Here is a 14725-nt window from a genome sequence, read left to right as displayed (position 1 = left end):
TCATCATTGGATAACCTCTCAATAGTATCACAAAATCCCTAAAGTGCAGAAGAAGCCATTCAATCCATCAAGTCTGCACCAACTCTCAGAAAGTATTTTACCAAGGACCTCTACCCCTACCCTATCTCCATAACCTCACACATTTCACATGGCTAATGCAGCTAGCCTACACATCTTGGGACACTAAGGGGCAATTTAGCATGGCCTAATCACCTAACATCTACATCATAACACTCTGAGGTCCCTATCTGCTTCAAAAAGATGACCATCATCCCAGTATCTAAGAAAAACCAAACAGTGTGCCTTAGTGACCATTGGCCGATGGCTCCGACATCCATCATTATGAAGTGCTTCAAAAGGTTAGTCATGGCATGAATCAATTCCAGCCCCTCGGACTACCTGGATCCACGACAGTTTGCCTACCGCCACAAGGTCTACAGCAGATGTCCTGCACTCAGCCCTAGAACACCTAGATACCAAGGACACCTATGTCAGACTCCTATTTATTGAACTCAGCTCAGCCTTCAACACATTATTCCCTCAAAACGCACCTCCAAACTCCATGACCTGGACCTCGGTACCTCCCTCTGCAATCTTGAACTTCCAAACTCACAGACCACAATCAGTAAGGATAAGCAACAACACCTCCTCCATGATCATCCTCAACACTGGTGCCCTGCAAGGCTGTGTTCTCAGCCCTCTACTATACTCCTTTTACACCTATGAATGTGCAGCCAAATTCCCCTCCAATTTGATTTTCAAATTTGCTGACGACATCACTGTAGTGGGTTGGATCTCAAACAATGACAAGACAGAGTGCAAGAATGAGATAGAGAATCTGATGAACTGGTGCGGCAACAATAATCTCTCCCTCAACGTCAACAAAACAAAGGAGATTGTCATCGACTTCAGGAAGTGTAAAGGAGAACATGCCACTGTCTACATTAATGGGGATGAAGGAGAAAGGGTCGAGAGCTTCAAGTTTTTAGGTATCCAGGTCACCAACAACCCGTCCTGGTCCCCCCATGCCAACACTATAGTTAAGAAAGCTCATCAACGCCTCTACTTTCTCAGAAGACTAAGGAAATTGGGCACGTCAGCTACGACTCTCATCAACTTTTACAGATGCACCATAGAAAGCATTCTTTCTGGTTGTATCACAGCTTGGTATGGCTCCTGCTCTGCCCAAGACTGCAAAGGAACTACAAAAGGTTGTGAATGTAGCCCAATCCATCACACAAACCAGCCTCTGTCTACACTTCCCGCTGCCTTTGCAAAGCAGCCAGCATAATTAAGGATCCCATGCACGACGGACATTCTCTCTTCCACCTTCCTCCTTAGGGAAAAAGGATACATAAGTCTGAGGTCACATACCAACTGACTCAAATACAGCTTCTTCCCTGCCACTGTCAGACTTTTGAATGTACTTACCTTGCATTAAGCTGATCTTTCTCTATATCCTAGCTACGACTGTAACACTACATTCTGCACTGTCTCGTTTCCTTCTCTATGAACAGTATGCTTTGTCTGAATAGCGTGCAAGAAACAATACTTTTCACTGTATACTAATACATGTGACAATAATAAATCAAACATACAAACCTGAAGATTACAGAAACCAAATGAAAGCAAGCAACAATTCAAAAAACACTTTATTCTTAACTACACTTTGGAACCCAGCATTTTACAGTCATCCCCTTGTCATTCACAACACTCTCTATCACAAATCTGTTTACCTACACAAATGTAGTTGTACACATAATTGTAGTTTGTGGCCCAAAATGTCACTCATCCATAATTCAGAATATTAAACTCTCACCTTTCCCATGTCATTCTCACATAGATCAAATTTCACACTTCTTGAGAATTCCCAGGGAAGGAGCTCTCATGAACAGGAGGAGTTGACTATACTAGACTAAAATGCCTACTACTATGCATACTATTTGGACTGGGAGATCTGAAACGTACCCATTCAAGATCTTAAATGGGATCGAGAAAGTTTGTGTAACGGTACTATTTGCAATTTAACAGACAGTAGCTATTCATTGCAAAGATCACTGGCCCTCTGGTGTCAGAATTAAATACTGTCAAGATAGGAAACTCTTGAACCCTAGTTTTCTCTGTGCCAAAATTAAACTGACCTCCATAATTATACACCATCAACACTGCAACGTCGTTGTTCACTCAGCACTGGATTTGCAAGTCACTTTAACCCCTTCAATTCTGCACGCAAGAGACCTGGCCTATCTTGAATCCACTATCATAGCAGACAGTGCATTCCACATCCCAGCCATGAGTAAAGAATCTACCTCAGATATCCCTCCTATATCTCCCACCATGAACCTTATAGTTATGCCCCCTAGTAACAGCTGCCAAAACAAAACTCATAATAACCTATACCTGGCCAACTAAATATTCCACCTTGTTAAGAAATTTACTTTGGAAGTTGGATATTTCAATCCCTGATGATTCTGACTTCCTGCAGGTGTGCAGATTGGGAGCGGGCTGCATTTGTGCAGTTTGGCATCTTCACGTTCTTCAAGTCAAGGACAGGCCCCATGTGCCTGGAAGAAAAAGGTGAATGGCACAAAAGAACCAGATCAGGTGACCAGTTGTGCAGCACCACTACGAATGTCCCAGAAAGAGGGACAAGGAAGGGGGACAGTAACAGGTCCCAGAAAAAATCTCCAATTAAAAGAAGAGCCGTGGGGAGGAGGTTTTAAGTGAAATGGACTTGCAACAAGTCCTTATGGTCAAAGAAGTTTCAAGATAAGCTCTGGAGATTCAAAAGAACCAAAGGTCGATTACTTTGTTTTGCAGGCTGCTAGAGCAAATGTGTCCCTTTGGAGCAATGGTGTTCTGCTTTGCACAACTAATCAGGTGAAATTGTGCTTGTAGGGTGAATGCATGAGAAGACTCAGGGAAAGGAACCTTGAAAGGAGGTACTGAAACCTTGTGAGATGGGGCATTGTTTAAATCACCCAAGTTGGAGCAATGTTTGGAAAGAATTCCAAAGCATGATTTCAAAAGTGGAAATCATAGTGAAAAAAATTAAGATTGAGCAAGATTGCTTAGTTCACAATGTAACAGGCATTTGGGAGAGGTGTTGACAAATTGATGGAAGCGGGCTTGGTCACATTCGGTATTTATTCTGTGATGAAACAATTGACTATTAATTTTGTCAAGATACTGGAGTAAAATGAAGATTCAAGAATTGAATAAAATCATATTTGAAAATAAATTGGGATTAAATAAAGAATTGGATAAAAGGGGAACGATGATGTCTAGAAATTGGTGTTAGGACTGTAGAAGAGGTGAGTTCAAAATCAAGAGATAAAAATATAATTCGCACCTATTTGTGAAAAGCCTGATCCAAGGTGTTATTAAGATAACATTACATCAAAGGGAAGAAACAATTTATCCATAGTAGGATTAATTGGCAAGGAGGAGGAGGAGAGAAACAACTAACAAACAGGATTCTCTCAAAAAGCACAAAACTCCAGTCTGAAAGCTGCTGGTTTTTAGATACTTCAGTGAACAAAAAAGCTAAATGGAAGACAGATTCTTCCCACACATGGAAGATAACTTATTGGTGGTAAGTATATGCTGGATGTAGCTCATTATTATATAATAATGTATGTTCAGGAAGGTAGATAGCTAGGAATAGGGGTTAGGTGAGATACTGTGTGCATATAGCTATTATTGTAAATAAATATACTGTTGAGTAAATTATAGTTTTTGTTGTGTGTGTTTTTTTAAGTTAATAAATGTTCTTTAATCGATTACAAGACTCAATTGTTCCTCACTAGCTTGCATTTCTTTACTCAAATTACACCGAACTGAAAATATTCACCACTAAGAACTAATGTTGAGTTGTTCTTCTGGGTTTTGGAATACCTCTCATTTAACATCAGAGGGGTTCTTAACAATTCACAAAGACTTCTCTGAACGTTAAGAGTATAAGATAAGTATTGGATTAAATTCTCCCAAAAAGACTAGATGTCATCTCTGGTAGGAAAAGTGCTAAGAATCGCACCAGTAGGTTGGTGCAAAACAGATTGCAATTGTTTTGGAGCTTGGGAAGATTCCCACAGAATTCTCCCAAACGTAGACAAATGTTTAGAGCTTGGGGAGATTCTTGCTGGCAAAGAGATGTATGAGACTAGTCCCTCAGAGATCCAATCTCATAGTAAAATTAAAGGTCCCTCCACCATCAACCACCCACCCCACCCCACAGACATCATGACCCTCTGCACCAGGCAGAATTTTGGTTTAGAATGGGACTGAACATTTGATTTCTCTGAACAATACAGCATTTGCTCCTGAAGTCAAGATCTTGCATCAGGTCTTTGTTTAACTTCTACAAAAGACAGCAATGCGAATAACTGAATCAGGCTGACCTTACAGAGGAGGTACACCTTTTGCAGTAGGATGGACAAAGTGCTTTGAGTGCATGTGAACTTCTGTACTGTACCCATCAAAGGATCCCCATGAGTGCTCTACATAGGCTTCAGATGTGTCTGCTGTGATGTGGAAAGGGGAGCTCAATAGCTTCTCTCACTTGAACAAGAGTACAATTACTTGTGAATTGCGCTACATTTCACGACCAATTCTTCAGAAACATTCTCAACAGTAATTTGCCAGATTAGTTATTTTATCGGGGGAGAGGGGTTATCTGTACTTTTGAGGAACTAACAGGAGATGATAGTGGATTGGGAAGGATCAGTAAGAGGAGAAAATGAACGAATTCCTTAAAGAATCCCCATGTCCATATGTTGTTCTGAATGCAGACCCAATGCCCCCTCCACCTCTCCCACTAGAGCACAGGGCGAATAATCAAGTTATGTTCATTACACCTTTTAATTTGACCCAATCAGCAGAAATAGCAAAAGTAACAAAATCATTTGAATGGGGAATGATTGGAGGATTTTTTTCATAGAGCGGGCCAACAAAAGATATTAGATGATTTAGATGACAATGAAGAGATAAAATTGTTGCTTGCATCTTTGATCTGTGCAGTATTATCAGCCCTGCCCCAACCTCAAAACACAGGAGGAGGAACTGTTCCCGAAATGCAGGAAGCAATCAGAAATGCTGTACGATCTAAGAGGGGAGATCCTGTAGAAAAAAATGTTAAAGTAAAAGTTTATTTATTATTCACAAGTAAGGCTTATATTAATATTGCAATGGAAAACTGTGAAATTTTCCTAGTCGCCACACTCCAGCACCTGTGCGGGTCAATGTACCTAACCAGCAGGTCTTTCAGACTGTGAGAGGAAACCGGAGCACCCAGAGGAAATCCACGCAGACACCGGGAGAACGTGTAAACTCCACCCAGACAGTGACCCAAGCCAGGAATCGAACCCAGGTCCCTAGCGCTGTGAGGGGGCAGTGCAAACCACTGTGCCACAATGCTGCCTAACTAATTGTCGACGAAGAAAGAGAAAACACCTCACTGCATTCACAACTTTGGGGTCACTTTAATAATGTTTTTGCCTCTGGAGTTGCACAAGCTGCATTGGTAGCCCGTAACTTGCGAAAATGGTTGTGCATCTTAGTAAGCCATTCCACTGAATAAGGGAAAACAAGTTGCGAACATTTTGACCCCACAGATGCCACTCACACTGAGACATGGATCTTAAGATGCTTAGTGAATGCTTGGGAAAAGGAAGTGTGAGAAAAACCTACTCTTCAACAGCAAGGTAAAATGAACCCCATGCAAGCTCAGACCAGAGAACCAGTTTGGAAAAATGGAGGGAGATAGAGGGTGTCCATCTGACAGTGTGTGATCATACCCAGCTGCTACTCTCCCTTATTTACAGGGGAAAAAGTGACAAGGCAGGCAGCAATCAGAATTGTCTATTGCCTATTATAATTGCAATGGGCTAGAGCATATTGCAAAAAATTGTGATGCCTCTAGGCAACTGTACCCAAGTTTGGGACCAACCAATACCCCAGAGATTGCTTGAGGGCCTGCCCCACTGAAATAGATCATACCCAATGAATCTCATAGTAGATGATGGGATTTACAGGGAGGAAAATCCCTTCTCCCAATGAGATTATCAAGATATAACGAGGGACAAATTTACATCAATTCCCAAGAACATGCAGTTCTACATACAAACGGTTCATTGATAGAAATTTTGTGAACAACATTTTCTCCAATAATTCTACAAAGTCAACATCTAAAATTCAATGCGTCAAAACAACAATTTGTGACATGTTTTTCCTAGTGAATCCAAATCCATCACTCACTTTGAAATAGCATGACTACCAGATAAATAAACCCTGTATTTATGAAAATCAGAAAAAATCCCAGATCATAAGTGAATGCAAATTTTTAGTAAGATATTTTCCTAAAGTCATAAAACATAATAGCAAAATTGACTAATTTAAATCACCTGATCATTCAAATTCAAATCATTATTTTATTCAAATCACTAGATAATTCTTTTGAACAAAAGTGGATTTTGAACTAACAAGGATAGATTATACTTGCATTTATGCAGCAATTGGAAACATCACAATATCTTGAAAGACTTCATACTTTTTTTAAGCAAAATAAACTCTCTTTGATAGACAGTTGTTTGGTTGGAGAAATCACAAAGTCAGATTAAAGTTTTCTAAAGAGTATTATCTATAATCTATATATCCTTACTTGTCTTGTTGCAAGTAATTTATCTCTGCGTCTCTTTGTCCAAGTTCTTTCTGTAGTTTTTCCACTGTCTGCTGGAGTTTTGCATGTGATGCCAAAACATTCTCCAAGGTCACTGACATCTGGTTATTATCTTGCTTAGAATCTGTCAAATTTTGCTGAAAATTTGCAATCTGGAAAGTAAATTAGTATTCCAATCAGTTCAGGCATGGAGTTGTGAATTATTAAAGAACAAGTATTTCTTGTTGGTAGGTGTTTGAGCTTTTACCTCAGACAACACTAAGTCTGAGTGCCAATCTTTGCTCTCCAATCTTAACTTTGAACTCATACATTTCCACTTGCAAATCAACTAGTATAGAAAAGATAGTTATCACTGCCAAATTTCCAGACTTTGCTTGCTTTCCCAAGCATTCAAGCTTCTTCCCAATCAAACTGCAAATACATTAGCACAAGATGGCAAAATGTTTTTGAAAACAATGCAGGTTTTACTGAATTCTTAAGCAAGCCTGCAGTGGACAACATAGGCTGTGGGAAAATTATTGGTTAAGAAGATTGTTTCACTCCATTGAATTTCCAAAGTTATGGTAGTGGATTGGGATCAGCTCGAAGCCAATTCCAGATAATACAACTGAGAAGCAGCCAAAAAGACCACCTTTGAATGCTTTAAGATTTGAGCGATGACTCCACATGCCCATTTCTTTCTTGATATTTTTGAGATTTATGAAATGAACACTATTTAGTTCCCAAAGAGAATTCTGCATCCACATGCATCAGTGTCTGACCATATTGTTCTTTTCATAAAACACTAAAATACCAGGATGAATTACCCTTACTGCTAACAATTAATAAAATATTTAGTAATCAGCAAAAGCATTCCACCCCCAAAATCTTTCACTGTTGTTTTCACCTTGTACGTTTCTTTCTCTTTCATCACCTCGATACATTCTTTTAGCTTCTGAATTTCTTGAAGTGCTTCATCACGAGATTTTATTGCCATTGCAATATCTTCTTCTTTTTGTTTCAATACTAACAGTGCCTGCTCAGAATAAAATTCAACATAAACCACCAACAAAGAACATACTTAATGCAAGTTTAGCAATGACACTGAGTTCATTTCCAGTTTAATAAATTAAAATGTACACAGTAACACCAACTTTATACAATTCAACAAAGTGAATTTTAAACCATAAAGAGGATAGGCTGTTAAAACATTAAAATTCCTAACCCGAATCTGCCTACTTTCAGTTTCAGTGGAGATGAGACTGTGCTGTTCGGATTCAGGCAGGTTAAACATTATAAGAAGGCTGTGTGCCTCATATTTAACAAACATTTTAACCCTGGCCAGCTAAGTTTTCTGACTTCAAGAAGTTCGGTGGCTAAGCGGGGGTGAGGATAGTTGGATAAAGAGGGCAAATGCTTTTCTACTGATTTATGGATCCGATGAACCATCTTCAGCTTCTTCCCGTGATCAGACACCAGCACCCTTTCCATTCACCCCCATGATCTGACTGCCCCTCTGACCCTTCCACTCACACTCATGAAGTCTGCACTTCCACCCTTGACTTTTCTAAATTCCGCCAGCTACGGATTTCCTCCACAAGACCTCCAATCATCCCCTTGATCTAACCTCCAAACTTGTCTCTACATTCTGTTTTTGCCTAAGGGTTATCTACTTACCCTCTTCCACCCTTTTCAATCTCTTGCTCCCTCTTCTCCGCTCCACAACTGCAGTCCTGTGCCAAAACCCAACTCACCTGGCAGTCAGGCTGGCTGCATCCAGGAAACGTAGATAAAATATACTAAATAGATCATGAGATTAAATTCAGCAGACACTAAAAAACCATTTTCCAGGATTTTCTAGGGCACAAACGGCTAAATGGCACATGTATTAATTATACTTCAACAATGAAAATAGAGAACATGAGAGATAGGAACAAGAGTAGATCATATAGCTCCTTTGAGCCTGCACCACCAATCGTCATGATATGGCTGATCATTGGCCTTAACTCCATTCTTCTGCCCCTTTCTCATTTTAAGATTTTTGAGACACTAAAATCTGTCTGTATCAACTTTAAATAGAGCATCCATGCATTCTGGGATAGAGAATTCCAAAGATTCGCAAACCTATGACTGAAGAAATGTGTCCTATCATTGTGGCCTTATATTCTGAATACCCCTCAGTGTCGAATTGTCATGCCTCGTCAGAATCTGGTATGTTTCAATGAGATCACCTCTCATTGTACTAAACTCTAGAGTTTATAGCCCCAACCTACTTAGTCTTATCACTGGACAACATTTTCCTCCAAGAACCCCATCTAGTTACCCTTTGCTGCATAGCCTCCCACGCAGATACATTTTTTCTTAAATATAGAAACCAAAGCTGAGCACTGTACTCACCAAAACCATGTACAATCATGATGAGACCTCCACATTTCTGTATTCTAATTGCCAATGAAGACCAACATATTATTTACCTTCCCAATTGCTTTTTATATCTGCGTGCCTTATATGAATACTGTATACCCAAGTTCCTCTGAATGTCAACATTTACAAGTTTCATATCAACTAAAAAATATTCTACTCTATTCTTACTAGCAAAGTTAAAAATCTCAAACCTCCCCACATTAGACTTCATTTACCACCTTGTTGCCCATGCAACTTAACCTGTACAGATTGCTATGCAGACTCTTTGGGTAGAATGCTCCCATCTGGTTCTAAGTCATGTGGTAGGGGTAGGGATGGGGAAACCAACAAGAAACCATGTCATATCTTCCTAACCTAATTAATTATGTATCTGTGATTTTTCTGCTCCATTCCATGGCGAAACAGTTTTGACTGCATACATCCCACTGTCATATCAGGTGCCATATTAAAAAGATGTTCAACATCACTGACCTACTATTGAAGAAAGAAGATGGACTTCCTGAAAAAGGAAGTTTGATTGCCAGGAACACTATAACGCTAGAAGACAGGCCTACCCAATGACATAAACTGGATGTTACAGAGAATTGGGTGTGTGGGGGAAGATTGCCTTTATCTGCATTCCAATAGCAGGATGCAACTCAGTTTCACACCAGTCACTAGCTGGTTTTGTGATCTGCTCCAGCGGGTACCAGTGGAAGATCCCGTGGGAAATTCATGCCAGCATAAAACTCTGGCCGAATTATCCGCCTACCCCCGACCCTGCCATCGTCATTAAGCCAAGTGGCAAGGGTATGGGAGAAGTCCACCCTGTGTGTTCTCCTCACAATTTATATTCTGATTTACATTTGTCTCTCAAAGTCTTTGACAGACAATGTTACATGCATCACCTTCATCAGCTCTTCTTGTTAACTCTTCAAAATGTTTAATGAAGTTAGTCAGTTAAGACCTTCTCTTAACAATATCCATGTTAACTTTCCTTGACTAACCTGTATTTTTCTAAATGACAATTTGTGTTGTACTTGCTCTGGATATCTGGAAGTGCTATCAGTGATTCTACATTTCTCCATAAGATGTGCTGTTGAACAACCTGAAGAGTGCAATCACAGAGTGGTTGAGGATCTTGCACTCTCATGCTGTTAGCCACATTGTCGTCAAAAAAAAAACCTTGAAAATAATTTGAAGTGCATGAGATGTTGAATGGTGTTCTGAAGAGTATACCAAGTTCATCCTCAGTGCTCGAAAACCTTTCTGGCTCTAAAGAAGTAAATTCATTTTCTTGGAATGCCAAATTTTTCCATTATGATAAAAAGCTCCACTTATTTTTACATTTTCTTTTAAAGTTTACGATAGTTCAGCTTCCGTCTTAACTCCACGGGCTGGATTTAATGCTTGAAATGGGCTTGAAGGTGATGGGGAGGCAGGACATGTTACATCCAACAGTCAGCCTGCCTGCAGCCTACCCATCTGCCCCTGATGGCAACTGACCTTTAAGTAAGCAATCAATGCCTATTTAAGGCCTTCATTCCATCACCGGAATTTAACAAGACCAAGTTGAGTGGCCAACCTGACAGGTTTTGTGTGGGCTGTTGGTGGTGGTGGTGGTGGGTCCTGCTTAACTAGTCCCCTGAGCTAATTGAAGAACCCCACCCTCCTTCCAAGATGTCATCCCCCCTCCCCCATGGCCTCAACCAACCCTCCCGACTTCATCCACCCCTAAATATTTATTTAAGTTCTTAATTTATCTCAACTTGTCTCTTCATCAGTCTCTGAGCTGGCCAGAAGCCCTCCAAGGCAATACCTCTTGTCCTTGAATTGGCCAGAAGCCCTCTAAGGCAATACCTCCTGTCCTTAAGGGGCAGAAACCTAGCTTCCAGCCATCCCAAGCAGGCTCCTCTCATCCCGCCCTCTTAGCCCTGGTGCTCGTGCAGGGATCAAGGGTGTCTGATATAACTTTGCGATATATAGGATTGTGACATATACATGGGACTGTCTGCAAAATTTAATTAAAAGTTAAGGAATATGTGCTTCATACTTTCTCATTTGCTGGGGGTGAGAATACTTCACCCTCCATTAGTGAGAGTTTCTGGATGCCTGGGAATTGCCTTGTCTAGCAGCCACATTCAAAGTAATACTGCTAGAGGGGAAATCTAAGTCTCAGAGGTCATCAGATCTTTCTGTGCAGTTCTCCTAAAGGTCAGTAGTGAACGTCAGCGCCACACTGATCATGAAATCTGGGCCAATAACTCCCAATACATGCTTCCCTCCTCCACCCAATTACAATCGTTGGTAACAAAAGGCTTTAGATATCTATTCACATCAGCTGATGGCTACCACAATGAGAGAAGTTGGCGTACATTTACTTTTAAATACTTACAGATCTAAAAGAAAATATCAGACTAGAAAATATCATGGACCCAGCTCAGGCATCCAGGTCCCATTCCAACACCTGTCTAACCAGAAATTCATTTACTTCACTAACTAATGAATTAGTTATGAACTAATGAAACTGCATTATTAACTTTTGAACCTTTAAAGCAAACTTACATTGACTGCACCTATTCATTGCTTCATCAATACGTTAACCCGAAGTATAAAAGGCTAGTGTTTAAATTAAAATCAACGTATCAAAATATGAATGCAATCATGCTATCCCCTGTAAAAATTGGTCAACGTCAATTGCAACTTTCAAAGCCGAAATTATTTCTTTAACACAATTCATATTTCACACTATATCAAAGCAGATATTGCACCTCTCTGAATTGAGCTTCAAGTCTCTGTAGGTTAATCTTATATATGTTAAATTCCGCATTAATCTATAAAAGACAGTAAAAAAATCAATATCAGCTCCTCAAAAGCAAACAACTAGAAAAGAAAAAACATGCGTTTTAGTATATTTAATTTAGCTTTACCAGTAAAACATACAATGTGCTAATGAACTATATGGTAACTTTCACCTGGCAATATACTGGGCAGAATAAGAGATATATGAGTGCCTTTCTCCCTCAGGATGACAGCATTTGTACCATCACCATTGCCACTGAGCCAGTACACTGTTGCCTCCCATGCTGTGGTGATACCATTTGTGTCTGGGCCTTCTGTGCCTAGAGCTGCATAAGGCATCCTGCAAGGCCATCTGCAATCTCTTGCACTGAATCAACAACTCTCCCCACTCACGTTGCAGTCTCTAGGATAGCATTGCATTGAAGCACTATACTAGACAGACACTCACACGAGATGCACTAGGGGAATGCACAAGGATATTTAGTAAAGATTTTTTTGTGGATTATTGGGTGTTACACAATGAATGGTCGGTCCCTAGAGAATACTGAGGAACAAAGGGACCTTGGTGTACAAGTCCATAGATCCCTGAAGATGGCAGCACAGGTAGCTAGAGTAGTTAAGAAGGCATATGGAATGCTTGCCTTCATTAGCTGGAGAAAAGGATGAGCAGGGAGGTCTTGGCACAATTTAATAAAACATTGGTTAGGCCACAGATGTAGTATTGCGTGCAGTTCTGGTTGCCACTCTATTAGATGGACATGATTGCACCGGAGAGGGTCCAAAGGAGATTTACCAGGATATTACCTGTGATGGAAAGTTTCAGCTATGAGGAGAGACTGGATAGGCTGGGTTTGTTTTTGCTAGAGCCGAAGAGGCTGAAGGTGGATCTGATAGAGGTATATAAAATTATAAGAGGCATATATATGGTAGATCATAAGAATCTTTTCCCTATGGCAGAGATGTTTAAAGCCAAGAGGCATAGTTTTAAGACAAAGAGTAAGTGGTTTAGAGGCGTTTTGAGGATTTTCTGAGAATGGTGGAAATATGGAATGTACTGCCTGAGAGGATAGAGGAGGCAGATACTCTTGCAACATTTAAGAAGCATCTGAATGAGCACTTAAATTGCCATGGCTATGGTAGGCTACGGTCCAAGTGCTGGTGAATCGGATTAGCATAAATTGGTATTTGATGGTCAGCATAGACATGGTGGGCTGAAGGGCCTGTTTAGGTGCTTGCTGCATGACTCTAGGTTGGATGAAGTTGGTATGGAATACTTTCATTTCAGGGCTGCGGTCAAGAGGACTTGATGATGGTCTGTAACTTAGGGATGATAAGATGGGGAAGTCTTATCCATTGGGGTTGTATTTGTAGGAACCAGAGGCAAAAACATCCAGTGTTGCCATAACCTCAAACAGAACCATCAAAAGGTAACCAGCAACCAACAAGGAGATTGTTGACAATCCATTTAAGAAACACTGGTAGAGGGCACTTTTCTGTTGCTAAATGCATTCTCAGCTGTATGTGTTGTTAACCAGAGTGGCAAGGTAGAAAATGTCAGCACAGCATTAAACTGGCATTAGATACTGACTGAAGCCATGATCCATCTTTTCTGCATATTTCCAGCACAAGCACAGAATGCGTGCACATTGTCCCCTCCAATCGTGGTCAACAACAAGCTCCCAAGGAAGTGAGCAGAAGTGACACAGGGACCATTTGACATCAAAGTGATATCTGTAGTGCCAAAATTACCAGCAGATGAAAGGATTGAGAATACAAAGACAGTTAAATATTAACTCCTGCAGCTGGAAGTGTGTCAAAAATATTACTGTAAGGATATGTGCACCTTGCAATTTCTTTGTTAATAATAAATGAATGAAACTAATTATATCAAGCAAAGCTCACATCTTTATGAATATCAAAATTCATCATTCTCTGTATTTGTCTCACAAATGTTTCAAAGCATCTCACCTGGGTATACTTAGTGTTTTGTGACCGAACATTTTCAGAGTTGGCTTCAGACATGCACTGCAACTCTTCCTGTAATTGCTCCACTCTGGCCTACAAATAAAATTAACAGTGAAGGCAATGACAATGACTTGCTCACATAATGTTGAAACTCAAGCATTATTCACAAAAATGCTACATGAAATAATGATACATATTATTTTAATTCTTCTTTTATGGGATGCAAGTGATGCTGCCAAGGCCAGCATTTGTTGCCCATCTACCTTAAGGTACTGTCCACATCCTGCAAATGCATTTTGTTTAAAAGCCCACGATAACGTCTGTTCTGTTAAATGTTCCCATGTGCACTGTCATCTTCAGAGGTCCATGTACGCAGATGTCCTTGAATGTATACATATTTGTGTAGAACCGTGCCATTTAGTCTATATTGTCTCGCCCTACCCTTTTGCCAAAATGCATGATCTCACATTTTTCTGCATTAAATCCCAACAGCTACTTGATTGCCCATCTGCAATGTGTATCGCACTTCTAAATTTGGTATCACCAACAAATTTTGAAAATTTTATGTATTTCAATATCCAAGTCATTTACATATATCAAAATGAGCAGTGATGCTCTTGAGGCATACGACTGTCTAGCATCCTTCTGTCTGAAAAACAAACATTTATGACTTGTAATTCTCTGCCCTCAAAAGTACATTTTTATCCAAGCTGTCCTTCCTATTTTACAAGCCTCAATTTTATTAACGAGCTTTTTAAATGGTAATTTGTCAAATGTTTTCTTAAAATCTATACTGGCAATATCCCCTGCATTCCCTTCAACCTTTTCAGATACTTCATTGAGCTGCTTCTGTATGCTGGTTCTCATTCCCTTTCCATTTTAGTTTAAACCCTCCCCACT

The 14725-nt window shown here is 40.1% G+C and overlaps 1 protein-coding gene across 3 annotated transcripts in view; it reads right to left on the bottom strand.

The window, feature by feature from the left end:
• Nucleotides 1–14725, bottom strand: part of LOC145340976 (coiled-coil domain-containing protein 150-like) — a 104447-nt gene that overhangs the window by 39346 nt on the left and 50376 nt on the right. For all 3 annotated transcript variants that reach the window (XM_080185608.1, XM_080185607.1, XM_080185609.1), the window contains exons 15-17: nt 13829–13918; nt 7563–7691; nt 6659–6828 (exon numbers count right to left, since the gene is read on the bottom strand). In XM_080185608.1, the coding sequence (XP_080041734.1) occupies nt 6659–6828; nt 7563–7691; nt 13829–13918 (389 nt within the window). The remainder of the gene's footprint in view (nt 1–6658; nt 6829–7562; nt 7692–13828; nt 13919–14725) is intronic.

This window comes from Carcharhinus amblyrhynchos, chromosome 3, assembly GCF_965287045.1.
Source record: "Carcharhinus amblyrhynchos chromosome 3, sCarAmb.v2.hapA, whole genome shotgun sequence".
Lineage (NCBI taxonomy): Eukaryota > Metazoa > Chordata > Chondrichthyes > Carcharhiniformes > Carcharhinidae > Carcharhinus > Carcharhinus amblyrhynchos.
This window is presented reverse-complemented; position numbering and strand designations above follow the sequence as displayed.